Here is a 20,127-nt window from a genome sequence, read left to right on the forward strand (position 1 = left end):
AAAGCAAAGAATTTCATCAGAAATTCAAAGCACATAAGGCGAACGGATGACGTGCAACGGGCTGAAAAATAACGAGGCAGCGGCAGAAGCAGCGACAGCGACAGCGGCAGTGACGCCAGCAGCGGCTACAACAGCGACGTTTAAATTGTTGTAGCAAAAATCCAGGCTGACAGCTCCCCCTCAACGAGTTGGCAGCAGCAACAGCAACAACAACAACAACTAACTAACTAAAAGTAACATGGCGCTGCCTCAGCATATGTATTAGTGTATATATATGTGTATATGTATGTGTGTATATATTTGAGCCCCAACAGCGAACAACGCAAATAAAGCAGTGAGAGCGAGTGCGCAGATATGCGCTGTGTGTGTGCAAACGAGATGGCGCTATGGTATGGAGAGAAATTGTCGTGTCGCGTTTTGCTGTAGCGTCGTTGTCGCTCGACGTCGTTTGTCGCTCGTTCAAAAATCGATTCAGCTGCACGAAACGAGAACGCGCGCGTGCGAGCGAGAGATCCAACTATGACTATGAGTGCGAGCGAGCTGCCGGATGCAGTAAAACAACAACCAACAAGAAAAAAAAACTTATTTAACCCGTTTCGTGTGCGTGCGCGTGCGCCTGTATAGATGTGTGTTTATATACGTGTGTATGTGGTGTGTGTGAGCTGCTAGAAACTACGTTGTACGACAAAAACTACAAAAGTTTCTGTATTGTTGGCGTTGGAAGCGTCGCGGCGTGTGGTGGCATCCGCAGCCGCCCCGCATCGTTCTGCCCCCCTCCTCTGGGACAACATTGCAAATGCGGTCGTCGCACGACTATGTATATGTGTGAATGCGTGCGTGTGTGTGTCTGCTTGTATGTGTGGTCACGTAGCAGCGCTACAAAAATGACTGCATAGTTCGCTGACTACAAAGACGAAGAAGAAGAACAAACAGAAAACTGGTTTGGTAGCTTCTTCTTCTGCCGCAGGCAGAGCAGCGGCAGAGGCAGAGGCAGCGACAGCAGCTGCTGGCATATTAATGAAATTCGAATTCTAACTGAAGCTGAAGCCAAAGCCAAAGCCGCCTCTTTTAATGGGATTTTGCAAAATGTTGTCTATAAATGGCCACAGCTTTTAGCCATAAATGTCGTAGTTGCTGTAATATTTAAGCCAAATACGTTTTTCAAACGGCCACAAAAAAACAAAATGGCTGCCAGACAAAGGCGAAGCAACGAAACGGACAGAGAGGGAGAGAGATATACGACAGAGACGCACAAATTGAACAGAATTTGAATTTAGTTTTTTTCGGGTTTGTTTTCGATTTTTTTTCCTTCTGATTATAAATGTATTTTCGAAAATCTTTGGTAGATAGATTTTTGCACACGTCGACAAAGGCGGAAAAAAGCTCTAGCCCAAAGCAAACAACAACAGCAGCAGCTGTAGCAGCAGCAGAATTAGCAACAACAAAAATAATAAAGCGATTTTGAACCGCACCCCACCAGGCATACAAAGCGACTGATGCGCAGCAGAGACGATGCTTTAGTACAGCCAGGCAGGCAGCGCCAGAAACTTTCACGATCGATGCGACGTCGACGTCGCCACAGCAATCAGCAATGGCCGCCGCCATAAGCTCTCCAACTGGGGCCTCTCTCTGCATGGGTGTGAATGCAGCGGCAATAGCGGTGTTGTGTGTGCCAAAGTGAGAAAGGGAGAGCGCTCAACGCCCGCTAGCGTCTGCGCGTTTTGTACAGGCAGCAGCAGCGACGGCAGCGCACGCATGCAAACAAACACACATAATGTAGGTTTAGCACACACGAACGAACACAAACACATACACTTGAACATAAAGTATTTTTATGGGCTTCATTTTGCGTGTAGTTGTGATTTCCTGCTGCGCCCCAAACGTCGTACAAAGGGCCCCCAAAAACGTAGCAAATGACAAAAGCAACAACAACAACAATAGGAGCTACAAAACTACATTTTATGCATGGCCATATCACAACGTCGTCATCGTCGTTGGTTGAAAAAAAAAAAAACGTGAAATAACAACGCGCGTTCCCAAAGCACCCCTCACACACACATACATACAAACTGTATGTACACATGACTACATAACCATTTAAAAATACACAGCAGCAGCAGCAGCGACGGACAACAACAACAATGACGAATGAACGGCAAAAACAAACTTAGAAGATACTCGTTTTTCCATGCCATGCCCAGGCAGAGGCAGAGACAGCAGCAGCAGCACAAAAAGTACCAGCTATAAATTCTTTATGTACATAAAAGTACATAACAGACACTCACATTCATGCTCACTTACAGAAATACGTTTATGTGTATGCGTGTGTGTGCGCACTGAAGCAGCAACAACGGGCCATTAAAACCTGTCGCTCTATCTCGCTCGCACAACAGGCACCCCACTTTGCGCTGTGTGTGTGTGTGTGTGTGTGTGTGTGTATGTCAGCATGTGTGCCTGTGTGAGTAGTAGCTATAACAACCACGTCAGACAGCGCTGGCAGCGACAGCAGCGCAGCAGTTCAGTGCAAACGTCAATTATAAGCAAACACACACAAATGGCAACGTTGCCAAACTTCACACACACATACGCTACGCAGCGTGTACAAGCATAGAGCGAGTGAGAGAGAGGGAGGACGCTTGCGTCTCGCATAGTCAGATAGTGTGAGCGAGAGCTGCTGCTGCTGCGGCGACGGCGACGTTGCCAAACTTCACACCATCAACAAAAGGCAGCATGAATGTTGTTCTTGTATTTCCATGTTGCCTGCTTTTTGGAATTTTAACATGCGCCCCGCTTGGCTTGGCTCGGGCTGGATTTCTTTTTTTTTTTTTTTCGTTTTCCTTATTTATTTTGTTGCTGTTGTTGTTTTTGGCCGGTTTGTGGATTGATGGCGTTGTGGTTCTTGGACCCGGTCCGGCTGCCTGCTTCACTGTAACGTTGACTGGATTATAATAACTCGCTGTCGCTGTCGCAGTCGACGTTGACGTCGCTGCTAGCATTTTCCACCTTATACTGTGCTTGTTGTTGCTGTTTGTACAGAAAGGAAATGCGCGCTGCAGAGCAGTACCCCAGACCCTATTACTTATATAGATGGATATATCCATAAATATACATATACATACATATATATATGCATGACTGTATATAGAGACTACACGCGATAGTCTTTATATGCAGCCCCTGTCCAGCGCCTTGCCTTGCCTTTTAAATTGAGCGCAAAGATCTTGCGTATCTCATAGATACAATTTATATATATATATATACGAACAAATATGTATATTCTTGCTGACCGCCCCTATTGAAATTTCAATAAATTTAAATTGCTCTCTAGTTGAATTAAATTAAAACATTTCTGTATATTTTTAGTGCTAAATTAACATAAATTGGCAAAAGCTTTTGTTGCTGCGCTCACATAAAATGAAAAAAAGAAAGAAAAATTAAGATAAAAAGTGCTTAAATTAATGTTGAAAAAGTGCGAAAAGTGTCTTCAGAAATAATTAAAATAATATATATTTGATAATTTAATATATTTAATAATAATAATACCATATGTTTCCCCCACTCAATCTTGATCTATTTACAGCCCATGCTAAATAAGCAGTTAATTCAATCTAACGATCGATTAATCGATCTGTTGTGTGTGCGAAAAAGCAAGAAAAAAGCAAAGAAAATGCAAGAAATCTAATTGAAAATAAAAAAAATTCAGTATCTAGTAAGAAAATTGAAAAAGAAAAAAAGTATCACGAAAATGTGCTAGTGAACGAGTTGAAGATATCTATTAAAATCCGCCGTTAAGCAAAAGCTATAGAGTTAATGCTCTCTCACAAATCGGGATATTTGTTCAATGGGAGGAGCGCGCCCATTTAAAATTATGCGCCTCCACAACGGCATACGAGAAATGCTATATAGATCGTGATCGTAAACGAAACATGGTACGCGACAGCAGCCGTAACATTTGTTTTGGAAAATTAGCCGAAACTACGCAGCAGCAACAACAACAAATCGCCGTGGATAGTAGCAGCAGCAACAGCAGCACCAACACCAATAACAACAACAATAATAATAATAATAACAATAATCAGAAACTACGCGATACATTAAAAAGGTAAGCAAAAGGATCTAAAGATAAAATACTAATAGAAATGTTAGATAATGGAAGTGAAAATGTTTTACTGACATTCATTAGAAGAGGCTGGAAAGCGTGTTTCATTGGAACATATTGGAATGAACTAGAAAGCGCTCCGGTAGACTATATTATGATTTCTACTGTCCCTATCTACTATCTAGCGAAACCACAGCCAAGGGAACGGGCTTGGAATAATTAGCGGGGAAAGAAGACCCTTTTGAGCTTGACTCTAATCTGGCAGTGTAAAAATAGATAGATCTCCGTTAAAAGTAGAAAGAAACATTCTAGACTAAATTGAGAAACTAAAAGAAATATCTTATAAGGTAAAATAGATTAAGGTAAAATTGTAATAGAAGTTTAAGCAAAATAAAAGAGAATTCAGAAAGAAAGCGAAAATTTAAATATTATTAAATATACGTGAAAGGTTTATATATTTTATTTATTTTTAATCCAGAATTTGTGAACAACTATAAAAATTGTAAGCAACGATTCTCTAGTATTGAAATATACATTTAGTTATTGTAAATATTGTGAGAATATATTTATGGTTATATATATGTCTGTAAAATATGTATATAATATTTTCCCATCGTTTAAATACTTTGTAAGATTTTTACATATATTATAAAGAACATTTAAGATACTCCGATGTATCTCAGATACCTAGGCAGACAGTTAGCTAGAAGTTGTAGTAACTAACAATGGATACTTTTCAATATATATGATACCTTGATAAACTACAGATACTTTTAATAATAACTGCAGATACATTTGTGTATGTTATTATTAAAACATATAAAAAGTTCTTAGGTACATTTAATGTGTACCACCTACTGTCACAAGATGCATTTATATATGCATCTCAAATATGATTATTAGATACTTTCAGCTACTGCCATAAGATACATCTAAATATCTACTCCAGATACTTTAATCCCTAAAAGATACTTTCAGATACAGTTGATATTCTAATATTTGATACAACTATACACTGAAATAATGCAACTGCACTCAGATATATTCATGCATCCCAGCTCAGATACATTCCCCCCATTTACCAGGAATATTCAAGATACTTTGGAATTTTTCCGACTGTGTAAATCTCTCTCGCAGTTAGCTGGAAGTTTTCATACGTGGAAGCAGCAAGAGATGCGTGTCTAAAATGCAACTCAGCCTAGCTGCAGCTGCGTAGGCCCTAAAGCCAACTAACGGTTGACACAAAGCCAAAAAAAAAAAAAAAAACACACACAAATAGAAGAGAGAAGAATATAAGAAAAAAATAAATATAAATGAAATGCAAAGTATCTCGAGTGGCTGCGCGTGGGTCTTGGCGCGACTCGAGACTCGAGATTTGAACCTCGAGCTACTTGCAGCGCCCACTGGCCACAGTGAGTTGTTGTTGTTGTTGTTGTTGTTCTTGGGCTTATCCGTCACGGGGATCTGTGACACGTTGACTGCCTGGCTGCCCAAAAGTATCTCAAGATGCAGCTTAGCTGCACTCGTATCTGTGAGATAAAGCCGTGCGTGTAAGTGGCCCAGCCTAAAGAGCCAAACGCGTAACTTTTTACCTTGACTTGTCGTCGCATCTCGCGCTGCTGCTGCTGCTGCTGCTCTTACCTGCCTGCCTGCCTGTCTCTGTGTGTCTTGGCCAACTGTGTGGCGACGTGTACAGTAAAATCGACACGAGACGGACATGTGGCCACTGTCGTCGTCTATTTTGCGTTATTACGTAATTTCGTACACAATTTTTTGTTGTTTTGCTTCTTATATTTTTCTTTTGGGCAACACTAGAATTGTATGTGCGTGTGTGTGTGTGTGTGGCTCTTAGACGCCTCTGTCTGCCTTTCATTTGTGTTCGTGTTTGTTCTCTTGGCCAAAACAAGTTTTGTGGCCATTTGTTGTTGTTTCTGCCTCTCTATATAGACACGTATATATTTATTTATTTATTTATTTTGTATACCCTGCCTGCACGGCGAGCCCAGAGAGACTCTGCAGGTGTATACCAATTAGATAATAATATTAATATTGAATATTTTCAATTTAATATAAGCTCTTGGATAGATATAGATATAGGGTAACTGGCTAGTCGTGCACACACCACTCTTGTAAAACACAAATTCTGTTTCTTTTATTTAATTTTTCGTTTCTTTTGTTTTTCCCCTTAATTTTTGTTAGGTGCAAAAGTCGCCGTCTAATTGCTTCATTAGCCAACAAAAATAATAAAAATAAGAAATAAAAGAAATAAATAAAAGAAGCGAAATATATGTTTTCGGCTGGCCAAGTCATTAAAGCGGTGCATTAAACCCGCATCAATGTCAGCACAAAACAACAACCGCAAAACAACAAGACCAACAACAACAACAATAACAATTGCTAGTTGTCGGTTAATTACAAGACAATCAACAGCAACAACAGCATAGCAAAGAAAAAGTAACAAAAAAAAACCAGTCGACAGCTTTTTGACATTGACAATGAACTGCAGAGAGTGTCGAGCAACAACAACAACAACAGCAACATACAACAACCAGGCAACAACCACTAGATAACCAGAAAATAGTTATTATTGTTGGCCAAAAAAAAAAAAAGAAAAGAAAAGAAAAGAAAAATTGTGCCTAGGCAGATTACGCAGACAACTTTATAGAGAATTCGTATGTTTGTATCTGCGGGATACAACAAAACACAGGAGTTACAAATTAGCCGGTTGTTCGGGCATGTGCTGACACGCGAGGGAGATACCCTGTAAAGGCATGAAATGTGCAGAATATCTTGAAGATATGAAATAAATGTGAATATGGAAGAGAAGAAAGACTCAACAATCAAGCTCGTATAGCTCTGCCAGGGTATTTAATATTCGAGCTGGGCTTTCATTACACAATTTTAATATATCAAATAATTTACCGGGGCCTATCAAGCTGCTTAAATCAATAAAGGTCTAAATGCTTAAGAGAAAAACTTGTAGGCCAAAGTAAAAATTTTTAAAAAATTTCCTATTTATTTTATATTAAATAAATTTCAAAATTCAGTAGAAAAAAAAATATATATAATAAAACTATAAAAAAATACATTTGTTGATGTATCTCAAGTGCTTTTAATGTTACACGTTACTTTCATAATAATGCAACAAATACACCATAATATGTTTTCATATAATATAAATTCCCTCAGATATTTTGATATCTTCCAGCTATTTACATTAAAGTAATGTTATTTATCTTTCCCAGATATTGCCACAAGATTTTGTCATATAATCTACCTTTTTATAAAAAAATTCTAGCAAATACAAATTCGAAATAAATATTGAATTTAAATTGAAATGAATATTAATCTAAAAATACATGTATGTAGGTAATATATTTATAATTATAATTTATTTATTTATATGTAATTAAAAATTATAATTATAAATTCTTTTTAATGAATTTTCACTGTACTTATATTTAATAGAGTTTATATAAACATATCTAAATCATTTCATTTTTTTTTTTTTTTTGCAGTTTAAACAGGTTATGGTTTATTTTAGTGATAATAAGAGAGTGATCCAACTAGTTTTCATGCTCTACTGTCATAATAAAATAAATACAAATAATACAAAAATGATTATATAATCACAGCAATTTTTTTTTTAAATAATTACAAATGTCATAATATAAGCAACAATTTTTGTACTTGATTCAAATTCACTTTTTGCTAAACAAGTTTTCATTTTACATATCTAATATTTATTTGTTATTTTTTTTTTTTTTTTTTTTCAAAATTTAATTAACTGAAAATCGTGTTTGGCTCTTTAACACACATGAAATAAAAATCTTGAAAATTTGTTACAATACGAAAAAAAAAAAAAAAAAAAAAAACAATAACAAAAGGTATCAGATTTTGCCTGATTGTTGTTGTTGTTGTTGTTTTGCGAGCATTTGACTTGTTTCAATGTCATGTTACATTTTATTTGTTGCACATGTATATATATATATATATATATATTTGTATATATGTATGAATATATATATGTACGATCTATTTGCTTGTGTTTTTGTTTTTGCTTTCAATGTTCTTTTTGGCATTGAGAATGTTTTGTCGGTGGGGCAAAGCCAAAAAAGTAGATTAGATAGAGAAAACGAAATGAAACGACACAAAACGAAACGAAATGAAAATGAAACGTAGCTACTAGCTACAATATTATAGAATATAGAATTTAGACAGCGGTGACGTCGTCGACGCTGGGGAGGGGTCGAATGGGCAGCTGCATTTGTAATTGCGTTCGCACGCAGATACAATTCCATTTTTATTATGCTCTACTTTGTTGCTATTTTTTGAGAACACAAAAAAAAAGAAGAAAACTAAAGTATAAATAAAAAAGAAAAACTCTTATCTTTGGCCAGGCCTTAGTAAAGTTATATAAAAATAGAAACAAAACAGAAAATGGAAAATACAAATTAAAATCATTTTGTGATTTCATATTGATTTTGTAGAATATTTTTGATCAAGTGCATGAAAAAGGTTGGAAGCGTTGCCATAGAAATATATGTTCTTGGTCGAGAGATCGCTAGCAGAGAGCTATCGAACATTGTGTTCTGTTTGAAGGCCGTAAGGAGCCAAAGAGAATCTGTCCAATTTGCTATCGATAATTCATCGATAACTACGAACAAATTTGGGACTTTCAGTTTCATTTTCATTAAATCGATAAATCGCACACTTTGCTTAAGATTACAATCGATAGATATATATATTTCCAAGTCGATTAATATGGATTTGAAAATTCTAATATAAAATAAAGCTATAGACGCTCGAAGTCAATTTGAAACTTTTAGTTATTATATATATAGGATATTATAAGTTATATATATGTATATATCGCATTTTGGGTACCTCATAGCAATAGAATGCCAAAAAGAGAAATCCAATTGGCTTAAACGCTGCTCGTTACATTTTGCAGGGTATCTGCTAGTCTTACATGCTAGATAATGATTGTAATCTAATGTTGAATGGTTCATTTATTTATATATGATGTGGGCTCATTATGCTGAGTCACGGCATTTCTCTTACTCATATTTCATTGAACCCCGAAGAGTTGTTAGAGAATTGCAATGTATTTAATTTTAATAATCTTTTTATGTAATAAACTATTTGCCATGATTTAACTGAAATAAAATAAAAGGCTGATATAGAATATATTATAAATATATTTTGTACAATAATATTATTATGGATATATTTCTATATATTTTTAAAATATTTAGTTGCTTCTAGTTATTAAATGTTGTTTAAATTTGTCATGAAAAAAAATGTATATATGTATTATAAAATTAAAATAAAAGTTAATTATATATAGAATCCAATTAAGGTGCGATGCAGTCATCAAAGGTTTCTATTTTTAGTTAAAGAACTTAAACTTTTTAAATGTTTTATATTATTTAATTATACTGCGAACTGATGCATTATGTACATGCATATATACATATGTGTGTGTACGGATACATATATAGATATACCTATATATCTACTGTGGGAGCAACAGCTAAGCGGCTTAGTCATCGCAACTATTTTTCCAATTTGTGTTGCCGATAAGAAAAAATTAAATAATAAAATCAGTAAAAACGTAAAAAAAAAATGCAAAAATATTTCCGACTTTTGCCTTTGTTATGAACATGTGCAAATGTATCTATGAAGTACGTTCAGGAACGTTTCATAGCGGTTGTTGTTGTTGTTACTATTGCTGTTGCATTTTGAGTACAGCCTTTTGGTTGTTGTTGTTGTATTTTGCAAGTCGTGCAATTATTTGATTATTATTTGCATTGTTATTGTTTCCCATAGTTGTTATTGTGTTTCGTAATTCCATATGTCGACGACGACGACATCGCCAGCAGAAGGGAACGTGACAACGTCGCGTCGCAGTCGACGTCGTCGTCGTCGTCGTTGTCTGGCAGCGATGCGATAACTCAATTTTGTATGGGAAATTAGAAAATTCCCAAATAATTTCACACTCGAGTTGAGAGGGCTCAGCATTCAGAATGTGTGTGTGTGTGTGTGTGTGTGTGTGCGTGTGTGTGAGTGTGAGCGAGAGGTGTTGGGGACATTTGAGCACAACGTTGCCGCACTTCACAAAAGGTGCTAACAGAGACAACAAACTAAGCAACAACAAAGAAGAAGATTAACATGGAAGAGCAAAAGCAGAGACTGAGGCAGCAGCAGCAGCAGCAAATCGATTAATATACCAAAAGAGCTGGATATATGTTATTACCTGTTACCAATGAAACCAGTTGCTGGCCATAATATTGTTGTCGCTGTGACGTTTGCCGTGCTAAGAAGAAGAACCGGTTTGTAGCATTGTTGTTTGTTGGCTATCATTAAACAGCGATCAGGTGCATACACACACCTGCACTCACAACAACAAAAATGTATTTTAAAGGCAAGCATACATAAATTAGCCATGCGGAGGACTTTTTAACGCACAAACTATGGCTTCAAAGATACATCGCACACACATACGCCCAAAAGCTATTCAAGTAGACAGACAAAGCAACACACACACGGATACGTATTCAGTTAGCTCTCTGCTCGCTGCTGTAGCTGCTGCTAAGGCGGCTGCTGCAAAGCGACAGCGACAAATGTGTGCTGCTGAAATTTGACAACGCCGCATATAAGCGCAGCGGCAGCGCCAGCTGTAGACGCGCGATGTAGCTTGTTTTTTTCGCACAGACACACACACACACACTCATACGCTTAGGTCGTGTCTTTGCTTGTTTTCAATTAGAGTTGACTACAGCAAAAGAAGAGAAGAGCAACAAAAAAAGCAGCAAAAAAAATATAAAATACAAGCACACCATAGCTGTACACATTGTTGTTGTTGTTGTTGCTGCTGCTGTTTTGCGCGCAACTTGCGAATACGCCGCGCCGCACGTTGTGTAAACATCAGTCGCTGTCGACGCTGGCGTTGGCGTTGGCGTTAGCGCTAGCGTCAACGCTCGCCTGAGCCAATTTGAATTTGCAGCCACGCATACACACACAGGCATACACATTCACACATACAATTATTTGCTTGCGTGCGCGCTCTCTCTCTTTGTCCCTCTCTCGCTCTCGCTCACTACCTTCGCTGTTTTGGTTTTGTGGTCGCTGCTGCTGCTGCTGCTGCTTTTGTAGGTTTTCTTCTTTTGGCGCAGCGTTTACTTTATTTTTATGCTGGCATTTTTGCGGCACTTGAATTCTGCTCATGTTTGCGTGTTTGTATATATGTATCTGTGTATGTATGCATGTGTGTGTGTGTGTGCGTGCGTGAGTGAGTTTCGCTGTTTGCTGCTGCCTTTTGTCGCTTAATTGCAAATGAGTCATGCACACGTACACACATACACACACACACTCACAGACACAGGCACGCATACGCACTCACATATACATGCGCATAATACAAAGTCCGCCTGGCTCAGGCTCAGGCTCAGGCGCTTCTCACTCACTCTTTTTTAACTGTGTGCTTCTGTTTGTTACTTTAATCAATTGGACTTTTGCTTTATGAGCCGCGGCAACCCCTCCCTTCTATGCCGCACTCTCTCTCCCTCTGCCTGTCCCTCTCTTTGTCACTCCATCCATTCATAGCTCTGATGTTTGGCGACCCCTGCAGGAAACAGACGCTTAATGGCGGCTCCTCGCGATAATAAATAAATAAATAGCCGAGCAAAGTAAATCGCGTCAATGGCGTCTGCTGCTTTTAGCCAGATTAGCTAGACCCCATAGATACATACATATACAGATGTATAAATATATATGCTACTTCTTTTCCTCTCCTTTTGTTTTCTTCTTTTCACCATCATTATTTTGTTGCTTTTTATTTTCCTGTTTTTGTTTTTCTGACCCATGCAAAACAAAATCTGAAGTGGAGAGATCAAAAGCCCAGGCACAGAATTTGTTTCGGGGCCAAGCATTCGCCAAATGTCAAGTTGTTTGGCATAGTTTAAAACCTAAGAAGGCAACAAAGACAAAAACCTGAGTGGGAAAAAAATAAAATAAATAAACAAGAATGAAAAGAAAATATAGTGAAATTTGAATATAAATTAATTTTGTTATTGTTTGCAAAAGGTAAATAGATATAAAAAGTTGCAACTGAACAAATAATAGGAAACTAAAAAATGTTTCTATAATATTGCATAGAAAAATATAATGGATATTCGCAGTTACCGATAAATAAATTAATCCATAATTTTGCTGTTGAAGATAAATATTTTATAATGTGGAACATGCATAAATCGTGTAATACTTTTTTATAGGAAAAAATAATTAACTTTAAAAATATATATTTAGTTTCGTAGAGTAGAACTTTTTGTCGTGTCTATGAGTTATTACCAGATATAGATACTTTGTACTACAAATAATATACTACAAATAATAATATAATATATATATCTAGTTTTATATTCATTACATAGAATGATTTTTATTACGGATTTTTTTTAGGGGATTTTAAATTCAGCTCTCGTATTTAATATTTGACTCATTTATCTGCGGATTTTTTTTCCCAATAATCAAGCACATGTGCTTACTCACTCAGTCTGTTCTCCCTTTCTCTCTCTCTTTCTCTCTCTCTGTTCTCTGCCTCTCTCTCATTTGTCATTTATTTGATACTTTTGATTGGATTTGTCGATGCGTGCAACCAATTTTACATGTTTCATTGCATTCGACGGCTTTTCTTATATCTATCAGCGTTGTTTCGCTTCTTTTGCCAGCAATTAAAATGCTTAATTAAAAATGAATATTTTTGCCTTAAAATGAATAAATAATAATAACAATAATACAGCTGACAAGTGCATATAAACTGAGAACAATTAAATGAAAAAGAAAAAGAAAAACAAAATATTTAAAAAAATTATTACGTAAAGCGCATAATAAAAATATTCACGTTTCGTTCATATTGTTTATTACATTTTTTTAAAATATAAAATATTGTGAAATAACAGCAAAAACATTGCATTGAATGCGATGATTGACTGGCAAATACTCTGTAAACAGTTCTCGTTCTAAATCCATTCAAAAGCAGCTAAGAGGCAATTTGATACTTTTATTTAGCTACTTAACTATTCTACTTAATTTTTATAGCCATATTCCATGTATGTTATAGCTGTATCGTAGCTAAAATTCCATATATAAGATCATTTCTTCAGGTTAAAAATAATGAAATTCTACCTTGGCTTAAGCCCATTTCATAAGCCATTAAAAACTATTTCACCAATGGTTATAAACGGGAATTAATTTTAATGGCTTTTTTCCATTATTTATTGTGTTCCAATTTGATCAAAATACGTATATATATACCCAAAGCCCCCTTTTGTCTATATACTCTCTGGGCTGAAATAAGCTTCAGCTGCGATAAAACGTTGACGATTCGTGTGACGCCCCCGCAACTGCAATTGCAATAATTGACAATAATTTAAGTAATTACTGTGTGAAATTACTTTGATTTTTTTCTTTCGATTTTTATTTTTCGATTTTATTTTTTATAGCCCTCCCCCCTTTGGAGTCGCCCTCACAGGCTTTGAACTTCCGCTGCAATAGGTTTTCGATAGGCAATCACAGCGTATAATTAATAATGGGCATCGGTGTGTGTAATGATATAAGCACATGTACAGTAAGCTCTCGACAGAGAGAACCAATATAAAAGATGTAGTGTATAGACAGACTCGCTCGATAGAATTATTCATATAATAAATTAAGATATGTTTGATCCAGCTGAAATTTGATACTAAGCAACAGAACTTGAGCATTATGAGAGATAATCTGATTATAGAACTGGAGATTTGACTCGAATTCTACTAAAAAACCTTTTGATTATATATGCCCAAAAATATTTCTACCAATAATAATAAAATGGAAAATTTCGCAATTATAAATATGAATATATTTTTATGTATTTCCCCCATAGACACCAGCCATACGTAATGCTTCTCGGTCTATGCCAATTTCTCCGGGCAATTGAAAGGCCCATCACGTGCATCGTGGCAACATTGTACGTGAACAATTCGGTGCGACATCATGACATCGCAACATCCATATACTCGCGCTCTCTCTCTCTCTATAATGTATATGTCTATATATTCACATTCATATGTCTATCGTTTGAGGGCTCTTCGCGTCCTATTGCTAATTGGTTTTGATTAGTTGAGGGCGTGCTATGAGCGACCCGCATTTGTCTCTTCTCTCTTACCTAGGCCACTTTTCATGTACTCAAATCGAGTTCAATGCACTCGCAAGCAGCTACTGTTATTTTTGGGAGCACACACACACACCTATACACTCCCACAAACACACTCACACTCGAGTATTGCTGCAAGCGCCATAAAATGCCTAAAATGGCAGCAACTCGTGCCTGAGCCTCACCTCTGGCTTGGTCAATCGTTGCAGCCCACTGGGCAGAGTTCCTCAATATCCGCATCTTTCTAAACTTTTGTGTGGAGTATCTATATATATAAATATGTGTATGTATATTAGTAGATGGCATATGCATCATAAATAGTCATGAAATACATCGTTTATATATTATAGATACATATCTTAGCTGCAGTTGCATCTTATATTGATTTTATTCTATATAAGCACAGAAATCCATCAGATACATTCAATATTGACTTCAAATATATCTAATATAGCCGTCAGATGCAACGAAGTTGTATTAAAGAGACATCTCTAGGTTAAAGATACATCATACATGAGATACAATGAGTATAGAATAGAGATGCATCTCGTGCAGCTTACAGATATATGTTTAATAGGGTTCTAGATACATGTAGACATGACATACATCTACTATATCCATGATATCTATTGCCAGCAGTTACCCATTTATATATACACATTCATTTTCTCAAACTTTTATTCTCTCACATCTCTAAAATCAGGTGATTGTCGCTGACTCAGCGATTTTCGAGATACAATTGTGTGTACGTGCGCTGTCCATTTCCTGCATTGTACCCCTCGACGAGGTGGCCGGCTCTGGTCTGGCATTTAGTGCATGTGTAGGTCTAGGGTCCAGTTCATAATGCATCGGCCGAGCGTAAATAGAGAGAGAGGGAGAGAGTGAGAGGGTTTAGTGAGGCCTTTCGCTTTCATATAGAACAAAGCTTTAAATGATGATTAAACACAAAATATAATGAACAGCAGCAGAATAAAACTCGGAAAACCTCTGTCTAGCCAAAAGATACAATATCTATAGAATGCATGAATCATAAAATTGCAAGCGACGCTATGCTGATAAGGGCAATAATGATAGGAAGATGTGGATAATGATGATAACGACAAGGATGATAATGAGAAGGAGGATAAGACTACATAGATATGCAGAAAAAAGATATGATAATAATAATGACTATGATGAGGTTAAGTATGTCAAAAATGAGATAGATAATAGGGATTTCATTAGATAGATAATGAGGATTGGGATAAGTATGTAGAGGATAAAGTAAAAGATACGAATATCCTCGACATTCTTAGTTTGAATGTCACATCCTTGTGGCATGATGATTCTCTTGTGACAATTATAATAGGAGAATGTGGATAATGACGATGTGACTTATGGGCAATGATGTGGATGACTTGAAGGATGATAGGGATGGTGAGGATTAGGCTAAGACTGCGTATATAAGGAGGACAATGAAGTTAGCAATGATGATGATGGGATAAAAAAAGATCTCTTACTCTCTTTCTAACTCGTTTTCTTTCCTGCCCTACTCTTTCTATCTCTTTTGATCTCCCTCTCTTTGTCTCTGTCTGTTAAGCTCACGTTTTCTATCCTTCACACTCTCCATTTCTTTTTCTCACACGCTCTTTATCGCTCCCTCTATTCATCTTCCTCTCGTTATCTCTGTATCTCGATTACCCCTCTCTCCCTAGTTCTTAGTGTGCGCATCCTTAAAGCCGCCTTTTGTTATTTGCATCTTTAACTTGACATTCAAATATGGTTGCCTTTATTCTATTCACTTTTTTATTCCTACCATTATTTTGTTGTTGTCTGCCGCAACATTTTTGACATGCCAAACGGAAATTCGCTGCGTTCAGCAGCAGGAAGAAAAATTCAGAAAGAAGAAACTTAGATAAGCGGGCAAAGCCAAGGGTGTTGGCCCGACTCTTGCGCAGGCAGCTGCTGTACAGCACACACGTACAGTTGTGTATGTGTGTGTGTTTGTGTAAGGGTATTCTACATGAAATTTGCATATGTATGTGTATTTTGCTCGCATCTGCATTTGCATTCAATGAATGAAACGTTTTACTTTTTGCGTTTTCCCGACATAAATTCTCAAGGCGTCGCTTTTTTATTTAACCCCTCGACTTTTTTTTTCCCCTTTCTTGGTTTTGTTTGTGTCGCTTCCTTGATTTATGCGCGTTTCTACGTTTCACAAATACTCGGGTTAAGTTATGCAAATGCAGTGCAAACCTTTTCTTTTTGTTCTGCACAATTTCTGTCATTTGACTTGCGCTATAATTGCCGTCAAATGAGCTGAAATGATTCATTCACATATATCATGGCCATTGACTGTGTCCACTTGCAAATATTGAAAATGACTAGACAGGTTGTAGAGGGAGAGTGATTGATAGAGAGAGAGAGAGAGAGAGAGAGAGCGAGGTGAGAGATACAAGGAACCATTTACGAGTTCATAAAGTAGATATGTATATGTTTTATAAGGAGGGCGTGAATAATTTTAAGGAGAAACTGTACGAGACGACTCTTAATTATCCCATATTATTTCGCTTTGGATGAATCTGCAATACTATACTAGATGACAGTTAATCCTATATCCTATATCGTTCCTTTTCGTATAAATCTCGAAAACTCTAGGAACTAGACATCTGAAATTTGTTATTTAGACGCTCAAATATTTCAGCCTTCTTAAAACTTATTGGATATTTATCTGTTCTTACATATAAAGAGTTCAGGATATCGAATTTGTTATATAAATTGTACTTTCTAATGAGTAATAAACATAAAAAGACAATAATATTTATTAAATTTTATTTATATTTATTAAATTTTAGCTAAATCATATTTGTCGTATATATCTTTCTTCTATATCCCGCTTTTTGAAGCACAGTTGAGATAAAAACTTAAAAATGTCTTACATTTAGTATACAGATGCAATTCAAAGTACATCTCTGGAATAGATATAGATATAGATATCATATCATGCCTATTTTGCTTCTTAACAGTGTATCTGTTAGCTGTGCATGCCCGTTTTGCCTTGCGCATTTTCCGACTGTGGGCGGGGTTAATAACTGCCAGCTCTTAGCGTTAGTTTGAACTGTTCGCAACGACCGATTTAGACACCCGGAAATTGGCTACACGACAACTCGTCAATACGTTTCAATATACATATATATAGCTGTCTATGTACGCATAGTCAAAGCCGATCAGCAGAGACGGAGCGAACAACCTTCACGGATTCGTAATAGCAAGATTTTATTTAGCTTTTTGCATATTTGAGAAACTAATTCGATGTAATTGCCGGTTGTCTGGGCCGGCTTTTTTTTATAGGCACAGTCTATAAACTAGAAAATTAAATTATATGTGTGTACACATTATATTGACGTCTTTATAATTGTTAAATATGAAATGTCTGAAATGGGTATATAATAAATAAATACAACATTTTTAGAGTAATTCAAAAATGTTTTAGTACAATATTTATAATAAAGAATATTTTAGCTAACTTACAGTTGCGAAAAATAAAATAGCACCACTTGCAAACGCAAAGTTTAAGAAGTTCTCCTAGGTGCATTTATCAATGTATTGATCTAATTTTTTCTTGTATATAAGCAGAAAACAATTAATAATCGCAACAAGCAAGAATTATCCCAAAAATATTTATCGTTTTTATATAATTCAAAAAATTCTCAAAAAAGTCGTAAAAATGCCGAAAAAAATAATAGCACCACTAACCCTTTTCGAGTGAAAATCTATATTTTTCGCAGATTTGAATATCTTCAAAAGCACTAATTGATGAGATTTGTTGTTTATATATCTATTTTGATTAAAAAATTTTCAGAATTTGTGAAAATTTTCAAAAAAATGGGTCGTGAAGAGCATTACACCACCGAACAACCCAATCTCATCAAAAAGTTGATTTCGGCTCAAAATTTTCACAGGAAAGTTGGTCATTTGATGGGTTGTTCAAATAAAATGATCCACAATGCATTATTCCATAAAAAAATTAATGAAAAGCGCGGATTTCGTTGAGTTCTGACCCAAAATCATGTCACTCGTCTCATTTACGAGAGTAAAAGGATCCTTTTAAGCCGGCTACTCAACTGAAAAAGGACCTAAACATATCAGCAATGGACCAAACAGTACGGAAATATTTAAGACATCTCGATTTGAACACTTTCCGTTCAAGAAAAGTACCATATTTGAATATAAAACACATTTCCAAACGGATGGCGTTTGCAAAAAAAGCAGTCTCATACTAATACACTTGATCCGCTATGTTTAAGGGTTTTTTTTGTATATCTAGGACCGAATTCTAAGTTCTGTGGATGTCTCACGTAGGACCGCGATCCTTTTCCACTAAAAATTAGCATCTTACTTTCATTATTCAAAAGTATGTTTCTCCATTCCTGCGTAGACCAATTTTTGTGTTTCCCTTGCAAACGCCATCCGTTTGGAAATGTGTTTTATATTCAAATATGGTACTTTTCTTGAACGGAAAGTGTTCAAATCGAGATGTCTTAAATATTTCCGTACTGTTTGGTCCATTGCTGATATGTTTAGGTCCTTTTTCAGTTGAGTAGCCGGCTTAAAAGGATCCTTTTACTCTCGTAAATGAGACGAGTGACATGATTTTGGGTCAGAACTCAACGAAATCCGCGCTTTTCATTAATTTTTTTTATGGAATAATGCATTGTGGATCATTTTATTTGAACAACCCATCAAATGACCAACTTTCCTGTGAAAATTTTGAGCCGAAATCAACTTTTTGATGAGATTGGGTTGTTCGGTGGTGTAATGCTCTTCACGACCCATTTTTTTGAAAATTTTCACAAATTCTGAAAATTTTTTAATCAAAATAGATATATAAACAACAAATCTCATCAATTAGTGCTTTTGAAGATATTCAAATCTGCGAAAAATATAGATTTTCACTCGAAAAGGGTTAGTGGTGCTATTATTTTTTTCGGCATTTTTACGACTTTTTTGAGAATTTTTTGAATTATATAAAAACGATAAATATTTTTGGGATAATTCTTGCTTGTTGCGATTATTAATTTTTTTCTGCTTATATACAAGAAAAAATTAGATCAATACATTGATAAATGCACCTAGGAGAACTTCTTAAACTTTGCGTTTGCAAGTGGTGCTATTTTATTTTTCGCAGCTGTAAATCTATACATGTTCCTATTTATTAATTAAAAATGCAAAAGCTAGTAAATATAAAAAAGACGTAATTACTAAAATTATTAACATATAAAATAAAATAAATACATAAGAATATATAGAGATAAATATCTATATAAAACATTAAAAAAAAAAAACTAACATATAGTTAGGTAAAAAATTATTTAACAATTTTAAAAAATCTATAAATTAATAACAAATAAATAAAAACAAATTTAAAAAAAAGTAATGTAACCCAAAGAGAATGTTTGTTATACTTCATTAATTATTAATTTAAAAAATAAATAAAATTGAGAAAAATTGTTTGATATTTTGTTATATGCAAATTCATTAAAAACTGAAAATATTAATCAAAAATAAAAAAATAAATAAATTTCGATGTTTAATGGGCCCAAGATCTAAGACATTATAATTAAAAATAAAAAATATATATTTTAATTTATAATAATATTAGTGAACACTTATTAGAAAGTCTATAAAATACTGTAACTAATTAAAACTAAACAATAAATACTTCATAATGATATGTATGTATCACTGGGACCAACTTTATAATCAACACATCTTATTATTAGCTAGCAAATAATATGTTTGCTCTAGAGTCTAGACAAATATATGTTTTTGCAACTAGAAATCAATGTAGATT

At 35.5% G+C, this 20,127-nt stretch overlaps 1 protein-coding gene across 1 annotated transcript in view; it reads left to right on the forward strand.

Moving 5' to 3' along the window:
• LOC6575770 (protein split ends) overlaps positions 1-20,127 on the forward strand; it is an 83,471-nt gene that overhangs the window by 940 nt on the left and 62,404 nt on the right. Inside the window, exon 3 of the mRNA XM_044008750.1 lies at positions 3,581-4,102. Within this exon, the coding sequence (XP_043864685.1) occupies positions 3,927-4,102 (176 nt within the window). The 5' untranslated portion in view covers positions 3,581-3,926. The remainder of the gene's footprint in view (positions 1-3,580; positions 4,103-20,127) is intronic.

This window comes from Drosophila mojavensis, unplaced genomic scaffold, assembly GCF_018153725.1.
Source record: "Drosophila mojavensis isolate 15081-1352.22 unplaced genomic scaffold, ASM1815372v1 contig_36, whole genome shotgun sequence".
In the NCBI taxonomy this organism is placed as follows: domain Eukaryota; kingdom Metazoa; phylum Arthropoda; class Insecta; order Diptera; family Drosophilidae; genus Drosophila; species Drosophila mojavensis.